The following is a 19,410-nucleotide window of genomic DNA, read 5'->3' on the forward strand; positions in this document are numbered from 1 at the left end:
AAGTGAGCCCCTCTGTTATTACTCTGTCTTCCGCGATTTGAATACCTCTTTATTTACAGTGCTAGAGGAGTGTTATTATGGCATCTTGATCAACCAGAACAACACTGCTTCAGCTAAAATCCAGTGCCGTGGTATCCACCCCCTCTGTCTCAGCTCCTAACTTCTGCCTCTCCGAGAGAAAAAAAAAGAAAAAACAACTTTCACGTATAGGGGTGTATTTTCTGGTGCACATTTCCTATCGGTACTTTATGTCCCTCCGATGTCATCAGACTAGAAATTATTTATTATTAATTATTATTACTACTACTAATAAAAAGCCACATTACAGGTCTCCCTCCAGAGCAGTGATTTGTGTCTGTGACTCTCCTAAAACCCTCACGAGCCGTGTCTCCCACGTCTTTTTCTCCAAAGCAACTTTAGACAGTTACCCCTTCAACCTCTCCAGCCCGATGCCCACAGATGGGAGCCCTCTCCCACCCTTCCTCTCCTCTGCCTCCTTCCCCACGTCCAGAACACACAAGCCGCAAGCCGGGCTATGGCGCCCGGGTTACCCTGCATGTACCTACCCGTAGATCGCATCTTTGTCCCGCTTTAAGGCGTCGTTGACAGCCGATCCCATGCTGGCCGGCATGACATTGGGGTGCGGGGCGTGGGCTCCATAGTGCTGGCTGGCGTGTAGCGGCGGCCCATGGTTCAGGTGGTGAACCGGAGGGATCGGCCGGGGAGCGTGAGGGTCTCCGTACATGGAAGCCGGCACCCCTACTCCGTCCATCCCGCCGTAATGGGGCAGCTCATCGTACTGTCAAAAAATGGGCCAGGAGAGAGAGAGAGAGAGAGAGAGAAGAAGAAGAAGAAGAAGAAGAAGAAGAAGAAAAAGGAGGAGGAGGAGGAGGAAAAAACAAAACAAAAAAAAAAACAAACAACAACAACAAAAGTCAGAAGAGAGTAAAGCACCCAGACAGACCACAACACAGCAAAACCAAACAGGAACAGCCACAACGGAGGGAGAATTATACAAAATGAAATAAAATAAAATAAAGAGCAGAGGCTAGCAAGGGTTGGGGAAGGAGGGGGGCCGTGTGAGGAGGGGAAGAGGTACGGGGGGGGGGGAGAGGTCCGCTTCAATCAAGGAAGAAGAAACCCTAACAAGGAAACTGGGATGAAAAGGAAGGAAATGAGGGAGAAACTCGAGTTACTCTGAATTAGAAAGCAAAGAGCAGAAATAAATGAATAAACAGAATCAAAAGCAAATAAATAAATAAAGAACTAAACACTGGGAAGCAGGGAGGAGAACGTAGGGTGCATGGGGAGAGGAGGGAAATAATCTGAAAGTTACCAGAAACATTATTTAGTAGCAATTCCCCTTGTCGTTGTCAAAGTCAGAGACAAAACAAGCAGCAATATATGTGTGTATAGATATATGTTTAGATATCCCAGGCAGCGGCAGCGGCAGCAGCAGCAGCAGCAAGCCTTCCCCTGTGAAACCCGTGCTACTGAGCAGCTAGAGTAGCAGGGAAATCGCGCTGCTGGGGGAAAAGCTGGAGAGGAAAAAAGCGTGGAACAATTGCAGAGACACACACACACAGAGAGAGAGAGAGAGCGAGAGAGAGACGCACGCACACACACACACACACACACACACACACACAAAGCTGGTGAATAATTTTTGCTGCTATTTTTTAATACTGGCCGCCATCATCATCAGCAACAGAGGAGAGCAAATCGGACAGGCCCCTCTTAAGAGAGGATTTATATATAGGTAAGTGTTGGAGATTTAAACCTACCCTTTGCGCCATCAGTCTGCGCTCCAATAAACTCCTGGATGTGTCGTATATTTAATATCCCAGTCCAGAAAAGAAAGTGATTTACAGTGAAGAAGATTCCTTTTTTTGGCAACCCACTTAAGACTTCGCCTATTCTCCAGTCTGGGTAAATAATAATAATAATAATAACAACAACAACAATAATAATAAAAAATAATCAGCCAAGAACCACGATGTTTGTGTATTTCTTCTTTTTTCTCTCTCACTCTCTTTCCTTTTTCTCTTTCTCTCTCTCTTTTTCCTTTTTTCTTTCTCTAAGCAAAAAAAAAAAAAAAAAAAAAAATTGTCAAGCCCCCAAACTGAAGGTTACGATCGGCCCGTCAGCAACCCACATGTAACCAAACTGTCGTGTCTCATGGCTTTTTGCCACTCCAGCTGTCAATCAAAGCCAGGGAATGTCAAGGTAGTGAATGAATGATGGTTGATGATGATGAAGAAGAGAGGAGGAATCTTTTTAACCCCGGTTTCTTCTTCCAGTAACTCCGCGTTTGGGTTTTGCCTTTTAGGATCGCTATTGGGATTTTTTTTTAAGTACTAGGAAGGGGGGTGGGGAAAGATGCGAAGAAAAATTGAATAGTTTGCAAAACCTGGACTTCCCCCTTTCTCTCTCTTTTTTTTCCTGGTAGGTATTTTGTCTCTCTCTCTCTCTCTGAGATGAGTGAGTGTCAGTAAGTGTTGGCAGGTTGGCTGCTGGCTGGCTTATAGAAGAGGCTCAGTTTTGCAGCGCTGATCGGCGGGAGAATGAAATGACGGAACCCGGAAGTAGTGGTGGCCATAGCCAGTCCTACAACAGAGACACATACAAGGGAGAGGGGAGAGGGAGAGGAGAGCACAGAGAGAGAGCGAGAGCGAGCGAATAAAGCCTGTGATATGCAGAGTATGTAATCAGGACTGCTTCAACTCCACATGGGGGGGAGCCATACAACAGATCATACCCATAGCAAATCAACCTTCCTTTTCATATAGTAAAGAGAGAGTGAGTGAGAAAGAGGGAGACACAGGAGGAGGAAGAGAGAGACAGTGTGTGTTTGTGTGAGAGAGGGGAAGAGGGAAAACTGCAGAAAGCAAGAAGAAAAGTACGATAGAAGCCTAGACCTGGTTTGGTTTTCACTAGATTATTTTACCAGCAAAGTATATCCTGCTTTACTGCGTTGTTTAGCATATTGTTAACAAATTTTTAATCTTCAGATACCACTGTAGCCGCGAATGGTATGCACGTCTGTGGGAATAGACAGTTAAAATGTAAAGGGGCATATACAGTTGATCTTCCATAGGAAACAAGCTTGCTTTAACAAAGTACTGAGTCTCTGCCAGAATGTTATGTTTAAAGTGTGGTTTCTTTCCTGTGCAAATTCATTACGCTGTTTAAAAAATTAATTTTCCAGGACATGAAGAGAATACCTCATTCAAACTATATTTGGCATTGTTCTTCATTAAGTGATCGCTTCTCTCAACCGCAGTTGTGATGTCTGGGGGGGAGGGAGGGAAGGAGGAGGGAAATCCCTTTAGTTTTGTGATGAGGGTTTTGGTCTTTAAAGGGGGCTTTAAAACAAAGTCATGATTACTCTTTTGTATGATAAGCCCAAATGTTATGTAGATTTTGTTTGCACGTTTATTTTGAGCCAATCACTGGGTCTTGTGTGTACAATGTACTTATGTATGTATGGTTTCAGAGTAGCAGCCGTATTAGTCTGTATCCGCAAAAAGAACAGGAGTACTTGTGGCACCTTAGAGACTAACAAATTTATTAGAGCATAAGCTTCTTCGGAAGTGGGTTGTAGCCCACGAAAGCTTATGCTCTAATAAATTTGTTAGTCTCTAAGGTGCCACAAGTACTCCTGTTCTTTATGTATGTATGTATGTTGCTGGTCCTTGCCCTATATCTGTGTTGTATTTGGGGAATGTATGCTTAGGTATTAACTCGGTAATGCCTTCTAATGGTAGTGCTAATTACAGTAGGGTTGTTTAGCAAATTAAGTGAGATAGTGCACCCTCCTTGAGCACCCAATGAACTTTTACACACACACACACACACACACACACACACACACACACACACACACACACACACGTTAATTTTAGTATGTTTCTCTCGCCCAATCACTTCACTTTGCTGGAACTAAAACATGCCTTACCTCAGAGCAGTCAATTACCAAAGCTACCCAAGATCATCAATCATGGGGGATGCTTGAAGTTTAGGGGAGGAGCGATGGTCAAACTATCGATTGCTGCACTTTTGTCCTCTCCCACCCCCCACCCTTTTTTCTCGTTCACGGTCCCCTGCACATAAAATCTAAAACAGACTATCCCGTTAATAGTGGGATTTATCAATGATTATGTATGTACCCAGTTGTGAATGTGGCCTCATACATAGATGGCTTTTAAACATACACCGCAAAAAAATGTATTTGAGTCAGTTAGGGATTGTTTATTATTGTTATTTTAAGATTTTTGGAAACTAACTAACTAACTGAATGAATAAAAAAACCCAAAGGGTAATTATAGAAATTTGGCTAGATTTTAATGGGCATAGAGAATGAGCTCCAGAGGTCAATAAACCCCTCGAAAATGATGAATGATTGAGTACCTGTGATGATGATAGTGATTACCGGAGCAATTAAACAGTTTGATTAAATGAGCCATCATAACAATGATGTCTGCGGGAAATCAGCCCTCACATATAAAGAAAGATAGTGTGGAGGGCTGACAAACGCCAGTGGGCATTCCTACGAGTTCTGATAGTGGTGAGCCCTGCAGAGCAGACTGTATTTACAAATATGAGAGCAATATGGAGAAAAGTCACTCAGATACTTTTAGCCAGACTTGCACCCTGCTTAAAAAGCGTCAGAAGCCGAAGAGCAGACCGGTTATTTTCCCCCTAGAGGATCTCCTCCAAGATTAAAGCTAGCTCTAAGAGCAACCGATATTCTGTGACTGACTTTCACGGGACTATAAAGAAAGGTGAGTAAAAAGCCCTTAGTATGTAGATCTCTTTCAAGCAGTGGTTAAGTCGATTCATTTCGCAAGGAAAAAGCCGGTTTTGTTGTGCAGTATTTTATACTCTGTCGTATAAATCGGTAACGCAATTCAAGATATTCATGGTAATGAATACTTGGCTAATCCTTTGGGTGCACGGAGACCTACAGAGCAGTAGGTTATGCAAATCCTTTCCTAGTTTTACAGCTGTACTTTTCTAACAGATTTTTTTTAGAGATCTAGTCATTGGTGAATAGTATTTGCTTTTTCGCCCCCTAGAAAGATGCCAAATTCCTAAACTTCATCGGAATCATTTGATTATGGTACTTCCAATATGCCCAAGCTTCTAGGATATATTTTAAATATGTGCAGCTTCTCAATTTATTTTCTAATAGTGGTAGAATGAGTACAACTGTATATCTCATTTCAAATAGCTTCAATATGATACAAGAAAGGGTCTTTCATTGTAATATAGCTGTATAAAAGTAATCTAGTTCCACTGAAGACTTCATGTATTTGTTCAGATCCCAGGCTGGGTGTATTGTGATGAAAGTTTATCCGTTTCCTTGTAAAAAGGAAGTTTCTACACCACTTGATTTACAAATAAGAGTGCTTCATTAATTATAGCATTATTTTATACTTCATTTTTTCACATGCCTGATTTTCGTAATATTCAATGTAGATTTCAATTCTTCAGAGTAAAGAATTGATAAAGAGCAACATAAATATAGCTAAAAGATGTTGCAGTACCAAATGCTGCTCTTTTCACAATTTTTATTTTAAACTAAAGCCCCTGAGCTGGCTAGCCCTGACGTGTGCGTGCCACCTAGAAGCAAGACCAACTTTTAAAAATGATTTTAAGCTGAGAGAAAGTAAAATTTCATATGGTCAGCTAAAGGTTTTCATGCTCCCCGTTGTGTCATTTTCTATACACAGGGCAGAAGAAAGATGGAACCTTTTCCCACTATCCCAGTGGATTAAAGCATACAATATATGGGAACATAGTTTTAAAGCGCTACAGTTTAGCCATTAGAGGATCTAAATTTAGTGTCCCAAAATGAAGCCTTGGACATATTCAGGATTAGGTAGGAATGTAAGAAACAGCAGCACCAGAACTCTTAGCTCTTGTTAGTAGTGGTAGTGTTTTTTTTCCCCTTCCTTTTCCCCCCTAGCATGGTGGGATACTCTTTTTTTAAAACCCAGTAATTCAGGGAGATTAAATTGGCTGATTTCCAGTTTCGCGTGCACACACTTACAACAAAGGCTGATCCCCGTGAAAAGTGTGAGAGAGGCGCATCATTTGTTTTTTCTTCTTCTTCTTCTTCAGATTAGACCAAAGTCCAAAGAGAAATTAGGTGTCCGGTATGGAAGTGCATCTCCGTCAACAGCCAGCTCCTTTTGCCGAGGCTGGAAATGGTTTTAACAGGCGGTAAAATTTCATCTTGTGGTGTCAAATTGGGGTCAGTTTAGGGTTAGAGCTCTCAGTGTCCGAGAAGGAGCTGTCCAGCTGCGTGGGGACTCATTAAGGGCAAAAGATCCGTTTCAAGAAAAACAAAACAAAGACAATCAGAGGGCTAAAGATCCTCTTCAAATCGCATTTTACAAGTGCACCAGAACAAATATGGACGCTGAAACCCATTCCTTTCAAACTCCCAAATCGGCTTCTTAGCTCTTGGAGGGAGTGAGAGAGAAAATCCGCTAAAACTTAGAGTCTGTTTTCAATCAGCCTTTCCGAAGTGTGGCATCTTAGCCTTTTGCTGGCTTTGAGATCTGCCTCTATTTCTGAGAGCCCCTGCAAAAACCGGAGTTGCACAACAGGTAATATTTTAGATGTAAGAAGTGTATTCCATTGTTTATGTTAAACCATTGCTTTTATGCACAGTGCCATATTTTATTGCAAATAGAAAGTTTGGGGGAAACAGGCTATGCTTACACGAAATCACTATTTACTGTTCGGAAATCCTCTACTTCCTATAGGCAGTCATTTGGTTCAATAGATATTTTGGGTAGTTTACTTTGGGGTCCCTAACAGTTTGGAAAGTACATATTGTTAATCTGGTTTATTAAATTTGCGTGGTTTAAATCCTTTTAGCCTTCCTACCTCTGATAGAATAATTGACGCCTGGTTGAAGGGACAAATTATTTGAACCTTAATCTTGTTTGTAACTTTATTCAATGTTACTTTGTTTGTTTGTTTGCTGAGTCGAAGTATTTTTTGGATCATGCAAATTGTATCCAGAAATGTAACCTATCCTCCACATTTGCAGACAAACTATAAGGGAAAGGTGAGGGATATTGCAGAATAACATGAATTATTTTGAATATTTTAATTTGTATTTGTCTTGAAATATTGTTGAATGAAATGCATCAGATTTAATGACGAAAGAAATCATTCTGTTTAAATGATCTGTAGGGTTCTAATATAACCATAACCGTGTATCAAAATCCACAGGAAGTTTTCTTTTCGGTATAATATCCAGAAGATCAACATGTTACTCTTCCATTCTTATTTTTATTATAAGGAATATTCCATATTTTAATCTCCCACATACAAGAACTGCACTTTGCTGATTTCCTTTACTGTCCCATACGAAGAATAGGTTTCATTATTAGAACTTGATCCGTTTTTACTCACCTCAATCTAATTCTTACCATTTGGTTTTCCCCCCACTTCGCCCCTACATTATTCACTAAATATGTGGATTCAGGCAGCTGCATCGTTGTCCAGGTCTGGTCTAGCATGACCTTTAAAATTAAGTACATTTTAGTTACGTCAGCTCGCTGTGTTCATTTAGTTCTTCTCTCTCTTCTCCCCCCTTTTCCAATAATGTGCTTTGCTTTTCCCCCCTTTTCAGCAATCTATTATTTTTCGAAAATCTTTCCACTTCAGAAAGTCAATGGTAGCCCATCACGGTGAACTTTTCTTGACCTCCACTGCAGTATGATTGGGATCTTTGGAAGTTGGATTAGGAGGAGGTTCATTTAGTTACCTGTTAACATCCTCCCCCCGCCTCTTCTTTCTCTTTCTCTTTTAAAAAACAACACGAACCCAGAGAGATCTAGGTTCTCTTTTCACTTGCAAGGCCCTATTATTCTCCCAATAAACACCAGAGATTTAAAACGGCACTTGTGGGGTGGCTTCTCTCCCCCCCCCCCTATTTTTCTCTCTCTTTCTCTGCTGTTTATTCTGTTAAAGATCCCACAGAAGAGAAGAAGCGATTCAATAAACAGCCCTCTAGCGCTATCTGGCGGGACTCCAACACTTTCAGAAATGCGCTTTTTCCATTCAACCCCCAAATATTGCTTGCTTTTTTTTTTTTTTTTTTTGGTTTGGTTTGGTTTTGCTTTGAACAGTTAAATGAGACCAGAGCATAGCACTGAAAACCCTTTCTCACAAGGTGATGGTAAAAGTGGATTCCGAATCCGGGAGCCGACTCACCCGGAGAAACATAGGAGGTGGAAATCTTAACGTTACGGTGTTTCCCCACCATCACCACTCTCTTCTGCCCCCCTCTACCTCCTCACTTCCTTTTAGGATAATTTTATCGTCCTTAAATCGGAACCCACTGCAGCGGCTTTTTTTGGGGTGTGTGTGTGAAGAGGGGCATTAAAATAAACCCCAAGCCAACCTGAATAGGCACCCCTAGAATTGTATATAGCTATGCACGAGAACTGTATTTGAAGTGCTAATGTAAAAGGACAGCGCGTCTTTCATATTTTGTAGGCTGTACGAAATGTACACGTGAAGATCAGAACTATTTGGCATAAACAGACAACCTGTATATTTACATCGAAAGCAGAAAGGGAAAAAATACCTGTCAATATCTCGTAATAACGCAGTGGGGTCGGTGCAGAACTAGCAATTGTTTTGTATTTATTGGAGGAATCCGTGGACATAAAACATATCTTTCCAACCTGGCATCGTAACAAACGGAAAATTAGGGATTAAAAAAGAAAGATGGATAACAAAACCGGTTTATTATAGCAACCACAGAGCCTACCAGCTACACTTGCAGCTCCCTTCTCTCGCTCAAAATAGTCACTTTTGTTCTCCGGCTACCTACAAAACTCCAAAAGGAGGTTCGTTTTATACTGGAGTTTGGCTTGGGGTATGCGGAGAACAATGTCCAGACCCCCTTTGAAATGACTGGGACACTCTCTCTCTCTCTCTCTCTCTCTCTCTCTCTGTACTCATTTCCCTCTTTGAAAGATCTTCCGAGTCCATTGTCTGAAACAGGACACAGATCTTAACTTAAAAAAAAATGCGTAGAGCTTGGTCTGTTCATGCATAAAAGAAATGGCTGGCAAAACAATATAACGTGTTTCCTGGAAATATAGTTTTGAGGCTGGCATGAACAGCGCCCGCGGTGTTTTACCAAAAGATGGAGAGTTTTCTTTCTTAAACAATCGCATCTCCCACAAAGAGAATGCAATATACATATGTGTTTGTGCTCCATACAAGCAATGCAAGGGACGTACAACAGAACATACGGCCAGTTGGTCCTCATAATGCTTAGTTTGGCTGTAATTAATTGAAAACCGTTATTAGGTCGTCATTGGCAATAGCGTAAATAATTGCAGCAGATTTTTACTTAAAATTGACCGGTCACAGAGTGATAGATCGATTCGAGGTATAAAAATGATGTATCAAAACATCAATGTCGATTATTTGAAATATTGTAGTCGAATCTTTTTATTGCTTCATCGGTTAAGTGTCTGAAAGTGCTGTGTTCCAACATATATTTATGTTGTCAATACTGTCAAAACTGTCAGTTTTATTACAGTGGATTTGTAATACATTTCGGATTTGCTCATTTACATAAAATACCCCCCCCCACACACACACACACCCAGCCCTGAGCCCCTCTCTCCTTTTCCTATTTCTGGAAAATCTGTCAGTTAAATCAAAGGATTCAGGGCTCTATTGCATCAAAAAGTACAGACACTGCTCCATCAAAATCCCTTTTCTGCCCTGCTTTACAAGTCTTGGGCTATTTCTCACTTGCATAGAGGTGGATTGTCCCTCACCTCCAATTTCCCCCAATAGAATTTAAACACTTTGTTATAATCGCACTTAAATTAAATCCTCTAGGAAACTGGGACGCGCTACATGAATAGACCGAGATGCACCGAAATGAGCCAGATCACACTTGTGAAGACTGAAAAGCAGAGGCGAAAAAGGAACTGACCATACACGTTTCGATGGTAGTTGCAACAAGGAAGCAAAAGAAGCCATAAATATAGGTGCGCCTTGTATTCCCCTCTCAGCGGCTTTGGAAGTGAAATGAAAAACGCGAGTTAGGCGCAGTATTGACAGTTTTAATTCGCCCCCACTTTAACAAGGGCATCTCAGAACCGATCATTTGCTTTAAAATTAAAAGCTTTTTGTTAAGGGGCAGCCAGCTGATTTAGGTACTCCTCTCCAATTTTCATGGAGAGCCTAGTAAAAGGAATAAAATCTACTTAAATACTAAACTCCATAGAGTCTATAAATAGTCAAATTAGTCGAGTAACTTTATTCTCTTCCCTGGAGAAACTGCTTGTGACAGGTGTTGCTGAGATGACTTGAATTTTCTTTTGGGGAGCTGTGTGTACAAAGAGCGTATGAAGAGTGCATGTGGAATAGGGAAGGTTTCTTTGCTAACTGCAGAGCGTCTAGCAGGTACTTTTAATGACCTACCAGCCCTCTTAACACCTTCTATTTACATGCTTGTTTGAGCCGTAAGATTTTCGGAATGTAAACTGTGATTCATGTTCTAAATGTCGTGTGCATCTCTCTGTATGTGTGTGTGTGTGCGTGCGTGCGATCACTTCGGAAGTAAATGGAGAAGTAAGCTGCGCAAAGGGGGGAAATCGCCCCTGGGGTGCTTTGTTTACTTTGGCTTCTAAAATCCTGCTAGCAGATAGTTTCCGCACTGTGTGGCAAGTGTTTCTTCAAGAAATTCATCAGCCCTTCTGCAATTACTCCGAGGTCTGGGGGAAGAGAGCTGCCATCACTTTCTCACACCCCAAGGTGTCGCATAGAGGAGAGAAGGGGGGGGGGGGAGCTGAAACATTTAATTATAATTGAAAATAATAATGAAAAACCCTCCCAAGATTGTACTTAGAAAAACTTCCAGGGAATGTTTGGGAGCGCTGTATGTGGTCTTTCTTTTGGGGAAAGGGGAACAACACCCCAGCCCGTGTAATAATTAGCCTGAACAATAAACATAATTAGAATAAAAATCAGTTAGAATTTCTGGGTTTTTTAATTACGTTTCATTTTGCAGTAAGCCGTAAAATTATGAATGCCCCTAATTAAACACAATCCACTCGGAAAGCATTTACCAACAATTATTCTTTAATCAGTTGGACTGGTAGCCCCAAATGATGCTGTTAAACATCAAAGGGACGCCTCAGACGTTACCTTTTAGTCCTAAATAAGAGGATTAATTTCTATAATTAGAGGGGATAAATATGTGCATAAATGCATCTAATTTTTGGTACACTCTCTCATCCTATCTGGGAGACAAGAGCGTCTCTAACAGGGCAAACGCAAGCAACCTGGATTCCCCAGGGGCTAAAAACTGACGTACCCCCGGAGAGGTGTATGTATGTGCGCCCCTACACACGTGATGGGAAATGAGACTGGGGTCGATCCTGTGCGCTGCTAATACCTCTTCAGACGGGCGGCGGACTCTCAGCTCCCACCATTGCCATCAATGGGCACTGAGGCCGCAGGATCGGGCCCAGTAAATCCAAAGTAATTCAGCACGATTGTAGGCGCACGGGATATATTTAAAAGGCAACAACCACCACTGGGGTCTACCTCATGTTTTGATTCCTAAGGGGACAGTTTACTGCTCCCAACTGAAGCTCAAGACTGAGTTTAATACTACTAATAAAATTAGCATGACCTTGATTACACCCTGTATGAATATCTCATTTACCTAACGACTTTATGTCACGTACGCAGAAGGTCAATTTCCTTTTAACCTTTCCCATTGCTGCAGTAAGCATTCTCTTATAATCAATGGCTGTTTGAATAATCAATTCACATTTTATGATCCCTGACAAACTCAATATATGTGCGCCTTGTTTCAGCACTGCAGCCTTGACTTCGCAGGGCCGTTTACACGTGGGGGAGAATTTGCGCTGGGGTCGCCCTTGCACCACCGGGTACTTTCATCCGCTGATGAGCCCAGAGACCGCGGAAAAGTTACCAATCACAGCAGTCTCTCCAGCCGTGTAACGCACTCCGAGCCCCGAGAACGCTATCTTGACCAGGAGCAAACAGCCGGCTTCTCTGCTGGGTTTCACATCGAAGTTTGGCCCGCTCCTCCTATTGCTGTTTTGCAACATCACTTGGTCGAGAGCTTTTCCTTGTGATCATCAGCGTTATTATTTTTCAAAATAACCGTAAAGAGGAATCCTGCCGCTCCTTGACTCCTGCCAGCCTGAGGACTGGTTGGTGGATAGCCTGGATGTGTTATTTCACACATTTTTCATACTGTTCAAGCCAAAATATTGTCGTCGTCCCCCCCCTTCCTAGGAATGTACATAATCAAATCACCTGGGACAGATTTCCCTTCCTCTATGTGCTAGGATAATAAAGGATTATAATGCAGAGTACTCCCACCTTCCGGAAGCTAAAGGTAGCCTCTTGCCTGATTGCCCCACCTCCTTAATGATGTCTGAGGGAAGCATGGTGTCTTCTTCAGATACTTTGTGCACATGTAAAACACTGAATTAAACTTTGCATTAGATTAAATATGCCACTGACATTAACTACATTCTCATCGCCACCAACTTCTTCTTCAGTTTTATTTGACTCCCCTACTTCGGTCCAAACAAACCAGGTGTCGAGCAACTTACCTCATAAATTGCAAATGGTAGGGGAAGAAAATGTACCTTAACCACATTCATTATGAATAAAACAACAAAAGCTACGAAGTGGGGCGGGGGGGGGCTGAACTTTGCAAATGTTTTTCTGTAAGTAGCTCACATTTTGAGGTGATCTATTGGTGCGAGTCAGGAAGTGAGAGTTAGTATAACCCTGTTCCCTCTACTGGATAATTAACCCTGATTCATAGCCTTTTCTACCTAGGAACGTATGTTTCGTTTCCCTCTGCAGAGTCCACGTTACCTACTGTTCATTGGTATGTTGTTATTCCCTGAATGTAATTGCACTTGATATTCTCCTGGGCAGACTCATTAGCCAAAGGCAGGGTGGCGTTGCCATTCTTAGAAAGTCTTCTAACAACTCAGTAGAAACATGTGCTCCAGAAATTTAGTACAAATGGGAGCAGATTCTCAGCACCGGAAACAATCGTTAGGTGCCGCATCTCCTCCCAAGGGGATGGAGGTCAAAAGGGAAGCATTTTTTGTTCCACTCAACCAGGACATATTTCTGAGTCCCATCCCTCACTGTGCATGATTAAAGCTGCAATAGAAGACAATTTAGGCATAATGAAGATATTCAAGTGTTTTTGAACCTTTGTCCAATAGTCTCCAGAAGAAAACGCCCTATACACCCAGATACAGATGAGGCAGTTGAGAAGGCAGCTTCCAAATTCATTAGCCTGCTCTCCTTTACATCCTTTTAAGATTTATTATATGCATCCTGAAAACACTCAACTGCCCACCCACCCTTCCAGACTTACATGTAACTTCTTTTTTACACATGTTTGGTATCACCTATCTGCCTGCTTCCATCACTCCTGCTAAATAAATTACACCACAGGTTCTTAGAAAAACTCAGGGAAAATAAAACAATTTCACCTAATTTTGTGAAGGGAAAAATCTGCTTGATTGTTTTTGTTTGTTTATTTTAATTTTTTTCAGGTGTTCTTCATTTTAAAAAAAATCTTATTCTTTTGGATCTTGGCAGGTTACTGGGAAGTTTCAAAATAACACTGCCATGGAAGGGCTAATGCAGCTATCAAATGCCCCTCACAAGGTGGATGAAGAGGAACTAGAAGAGACAACAAATAGGCTCATCAAATCTCAGGCTATCACTACATCCATGACCAATTTCAGGGTACCTAAGAAAGTCTAGAGAGCTGTATTGATTATGAATTATGCTGGCAATTGTATGTTTTTAAATAAAAAAATAATGATGGTGTCAAAGGACATGGATATAGAATGAAGTGACTTTACTCTTCAAAGCAAACAATGAAGTTTCATGACTAGGCAGCTCATTGTATTCAGAGACTTTAATTACTCAGAGCTTCTTCCCTCACAGATAGCTGATAAGACTCAAAGGACAAAACCCATCTCTGGTGTACTCCACTGACTTCAATAGTGTTCCACCAGGGATGGATTGGCCTAAGTGTTTCTGGCAGGATTATGCTAATATAATAATATTTATAATAAACTGCATGCAGAAAGCCAGGGAACCAGAGATTTGACCTCTGCTAGTCATGTAGATCTGCACACTCCAAAAGATCTGAAAATCATCTTGTAGGTCTCATCTGCTAGAGCAGAAGATGCCTTTGAAGGGAATCGGCCTTCCAGCTGTGCTTCCCTTCAGGCAATCCCCTCCATATGGTGATAGCCTTCAATATTTTGGGGTCCAAACCTATAGACAAAACTCCCATTGATTTAAATGAGATTTTTGCCTGACTGAGGAATACAGGACAGGGCTGTCTACCTGATCCTGCAAGAGCGGAGCACCCCATGAAAAGTGCTGAGTATGCCTAATTCCCACTGACTTTAATAGGAATTCTGGACCTTCAGCACACAGTAATAAGCTCCTGGCACCTCACAGGATCAGGTCCTTAATTAGTATTTTAGCTATTGTCAGTCATCGTTTTTGTATGACATGTTTTCAACACCATCTCTGGTATTATGAAGTGCATGATACATGCTGCAGTTTAAAATGTTTTCCACATCTGCAGAAATAAACAGGCTTCTTAAGTGATGAAACAAGATTAAACAACAATATACTAATAAATTTCTTATAAAGCAAGTATACACAAGTTTATAAACCTCCTAGTATTACGTCATTTGCAATTATAACCCATCGCTAATAGTTCTATTGATTAGTGGCATAAAAAGCTCTAGTAGAAGCAGTTCTTTGGAGTAGAGAAATATAACAATAAAAAAAAAACCCATAAGAAGTGTTTGTCCCATACTCTTACCTTGAGGCCATATTACAATCACAGTAAGACATATCCAGGCATGTGTCACACTGGATAATACTATTTCTTGGGTGTTTGAGGGCACTTGGCTTTACCTTGTACTTCACAACAGCTGAGCCATGTCACTTAGTTGCATGATCCTGGCTCTAGTGGAAAAAATTACTAAGCTATATAAATTTATAGTTATTTTACATTAAATACTCAAAATATTTCATTTACATCATTCACACACAATGTTTAAATAAACATTTTTTCCAAAGTTTTTCTCTTGGTGGAAGAGCTGATCAAATTATTCATTTTGAATACACACTAGCTGGTCAATATAGTGCTATTTTCTGTTCTCAAATGCATTATTATTGAAATGTGTTATGATAGCACCTAGAAACCTCAAACAAGGATTAGGGCCCCATAATCAATCCTTATTTCTGTGGAAGTATTCATTACTTGCAAGTATTTAGCAAGAATAGTTTAGGCAAACAAATTTCAGTCTATGGGCCCTTTGCAAAATGTTCATTTAGACTTTTTGCAATTCATTATTCTTGATGTATGGCTGGTTACCTTAGTCACATGGTATTAGTTCTGCTCTCCAACTGGTTGGCTGAAGTTTTTTAAACAGGAGGTTAACAGCAAAAAGCAATAACAAATATCCACACCTGATTCTGCTTCCATTTAAGTCAATAAAAGCACAAAGGGCACCCATCGCACCCATTTGTGAGATGAACATCTGTTTGTATGAATGTTCACATATAGTGAGTAAAAAGGGATACAAACATGACAAACTAAACTGCCATTTGGAATCTGAACACCTGTTTCCGAATATAGTTTTGCAGTGTGAAATCAGCTCTATTTTTTGTGAAGACAGTATAATTACAATTCTACAACATTATTATAAAGAACCAAAAGTCATGAGCAGAATTGTCCTAATTTTCTTCCCCTACCTAGGTTTAACTCCAAATTATTCTGTGTTACAAATGGGTCTTGTTTTTGGAGCAAGAAGAATATTGTTTGTCCCAGAGGCAGATGCTCCTTGATCTGTTGTTTTCAGATTTCAGCCATTGATAAGGTGTTGGCTGCAGCCTATAGGTTCAGGATAACAGTTTGATCTGAGAATAAATATCTAAAGGAGTTTTTAGTGTTTGAGGGTGCCATTCAATTTCTTACCTCCCCCAATGGAAAAATGGAAAAATATATATAAAGGGCTTGGTCCTGCATTTCTTGTGCATTGAAAATTCCTATTGACTTTACTGGGAGTTATGAACGTGCAAATGTTGGGTCCTTATTTTCATGGAAACTACTATATTTCTATATTGTTATTTTTACAGTTGTAAAACTCTGTTTTGTGTCTACTACCACTGTACAAAAAGAAGAAGAAATGAAGTATTTATTGTACCCAAGAGCAAAATATTGTATTATCAATAAGTACAAATGGTTCCAAATCATGGATTTCCAATTCAAATGCAGATCTGAACTGCTGTAAAGTTTGAAGGTGTTAGGATAAAGGGTTTTAATTCAGGCCTTTCTCCCTTACTAAAGTAATAAATAGAAATTGCTGTTGTTACAAAGAAACACGTTTGCAAAAAATACTGATGAGTTTGAATGTGAAGTCAGCAGGGGGGAAAAGACAGGAAAAATAATTGGGTCTGAGTCTCTTCTCTGGTGTAAGCTAGGAGTAACTCTACTGAAGTTACTGGACTTTCACTGGTGTAAAGCTGGTGTGAGGGGAGAATCAGGCCACTTGTGTTTAAATAGATGGAATTACTTTGAGGACTTTTAAGAAAACAATCTGCAAATAAATACAAAACAAAAGGGAAAATATAGAGACATATTACCTTTTTTGCATGCATGCTTATTTGTAAGTGCAAATTAGATTTGAATATTCATGAGTAACAAATCATTGACAGTTTGAAATAATGCAAAATGAGGTTAAGGCAAGGGACATCAAATAAATGCATCGCTAAATCAATAGCAATTTGATTGCGCATATACTTGTAAATTGCCATTACAGTTTTTGACATAGGAGAAAAAAATGCTGTGCATGTGGTGAAAGAGGACACATAAATACTCTTTTTGTATGTGTTTATATTTTTGCAGTTCAGCATGTACTTGGATAACTGCTGTGTATAAAGTGACCAGACATAACTTTTTTATTTTTTTCAAGACAGTTACAGTTTCTTTTGCTTATCCCATCTCTTGTATTGTTTTGCTTAGTATGTTAAAAATTCAATTTTCAATATACCCGAACAGCAATGTTGTAAAATAAAGCGATTACTTACTGCAGATGGTTTCAGAAGAAGGCTCACCTGCTAATCAAAGTACTATCATAAAATCATGTTCAGTGGAGATTATCAACTTGTTTCAGGGAATTTTGTTCTATGAAGTGGGAGTGAGTTGCAAGTCTCAGGGCAAATTGCTGGAGTACCGGGCTTTAAAATAATGACAGATTGAAAGATGGCCAACCTAACCATTTAAATCAGAGCTTTTTCATTTTGCCCTTCTGTAAGCATCAATAAAGTATTGGATCTCTGTCTCACTTGTGAGCTTTGTGGCTCTTTAAAATGGAATAGTTTAAAATGTTGATGAGTATATAGAGCCAAAAGGTAAAACTGCTGAATATAAAGCACTCATTTAAAAATTACTCCAATGTATTTGTTTCTCCTAAATGTTCCTACTTTGATTACTAAACACAAACTGTAAGATATTAGCCAGCACTCTTTCTTCAGTGTCCTCCGTGGTTTCCCTGTTCTCCAAGATAACTGATGAAGGGATATGTAATGGGTCAAGTGAAGTTATACATACATAGTAGCACTGATGTCAAAACCAAGCAATAACATCAATTTGGAAGTGGTACAGGGGACTTTGGTCCTTTAAGAAAGAGAAGCACATGACTTCTTGCAGTGCTGTGTTTAAAAGCCTCCACTCACAGGAATGAAGCTTGCAATTAACTCTTGTCAAAACACTGCAGAAGGGGAAACCCAGATGTCGAATAACTTTGGAAAAGGATAACCTCACGTCCTCCCCAATCCCCAAGATGAGCTTGTCAGAAAATATGTCTCTCATGCTATCAAGATACCACAAAATACCTGTATATTCTATGTTTAAATTCAAAATCAATTGTGCAAGAAACTCCCTTTATTTGTGAATTCTGCAGTGTGAATAAACAATCAATTAAAAAAGATCCTCTTAAAAAAATCAAAAGGCCAGTTTTACTTTTCTTCTCATCTTCAGAGTTTCTTGTGAAAGAAACAAATCCCTCTTCAGAGTGAGTGAATGGGGAGAACATTAGCTAGTGGTTACAGCAGAGGACTGGAAATCAGCAGTACTAGATTCTACTTCTGGCTTTGCCACTGACTTGCTGGCTGACCTAGGGCAAGTCATTTAAGCCGTGCCTCAATTTCTCTGTCTATAAAATGACGCTCATAATAGGTAATACGCAAGGTACTGTGAGGCTTCATTCACTGATGTTTATAAAACAATGTAAGCTCCTCAGCTGAAAGGGGATCTGTATGAACACAGTGTTATTATTAACATTATAATTCCCTGCATGGAACAGCTCCTCAACTAGTACCACTCAAATCCTCTCTAATTTCTTCAAATTAAACAATCTTGAGGGGTTTTTTTGAGGGGAGACTTTGGGGGAGGGACTACAGCCTCTTGTCACATTCAGTAAATCATATAATCTTCATTACTCCAAATAAGAAAGTTACTGCCTCTTTAGATTAGTAGCAACCCTGTAAATGCATGCATAAAAGTAAAGGAGATAAATGCTGAGCATTTTCCCATTCTATTTCGATTCTTACATTGCACCCATCACCATGGTATCCAAGTGCTGCTCAGAAGAAATTTGTTCTTCCTTCTGGTGCACTGAACTCAGAGTAGCTATTGCATTACCAGTGAAAATATGTCACTAGTGCTACAGCCCGATCTTTATTTCAGCAGAAGACTGAGAGCCTCGTTCTATTTTCCTATAAAAGTCAGAGTATTTGATTAGAAACTTGGACCAACATCTCTATTTAGTGACTGATCAAAGTTTGGACATTTTAGTGAGGTTTTCTTCAGAAGAAACTCCTGGTGGGTGACAATAGGAAAGTAGCTCAGCTAGGGCATATCAAAGCCTCCACAGGGTCAATACATGAATTAATTTCACTGGAAATTCTTTGCTGTCTCCTCTCCAAATCTTCTTCCCTCACCTGCTCCTGCTGGAATTCCTGGTGTCTCTCTAACTGCTCTCTATCTGGCCACTCATGAACTCTTTTGTCGTAGTCAGAGGATACTGACCCCTGCCCTGTGACAGGGATATAATCTTTTGCAGCCCTAACCCTTAACGTGTGACTGGAACCAGGAAATAAGGACCAGTCTCAGACGAGGACTCCTGACATCACACCTTTGTTACGTATTGAACAAAACAGGAGAAGGTCTGACCCAATGAATGGGATATAGATTCAAACTCAGGATGGCTCTTCATAGGTTGGCCCGGGAAAATTCCCTACACC

The 19,410-nt window shown here is 40.3% G+C and overlaps 1 protein-coding gene across 3 annotated transcripts in view; it reads right to left on the minus strand.

The window, feature by feature from the left end:
* The window catches only part of MEIS2 (Meis homeobox 2), a 178,802-nt gene extending 177,006 nt beyond the window's left edge, over positions 1-1,796 (minus strand). For all 3 annotated transcript variants that reach the window (XM_065404504.1, XM_065404503.1, XM_065404505.1), the window contains exons 1-2: positions 1,785-1,796; positions 567-799 (exon numbers count right to left, since the gene is read on the minus strand). In XM_065404504.1, the coding sequence (XP_065260576.1) occupies positions 567-799; positions 1,785-1,796 (245 nt within the window). The remainder of the gene's footprint in view (positions 1-566; positions 800-1,784) is intronic.
* Between the last annotated feature and the right edge of the window lie 17,614 nt (positions 1,797-19,410).

This window comes from Emys orbicularis, chromosome 4, assembly GCF_028017835.1.
Source record: "Emys orbicularis isolate rEmyOrb1 chromosome 4, rEmyOrb1.hap1, whole genome shotgun sequence".
NCBI classification, from domain to species: Eukaryota; Metazoa; Chordata; order Testudines; family Emydidae; genus Emys; species Emys orbicularis.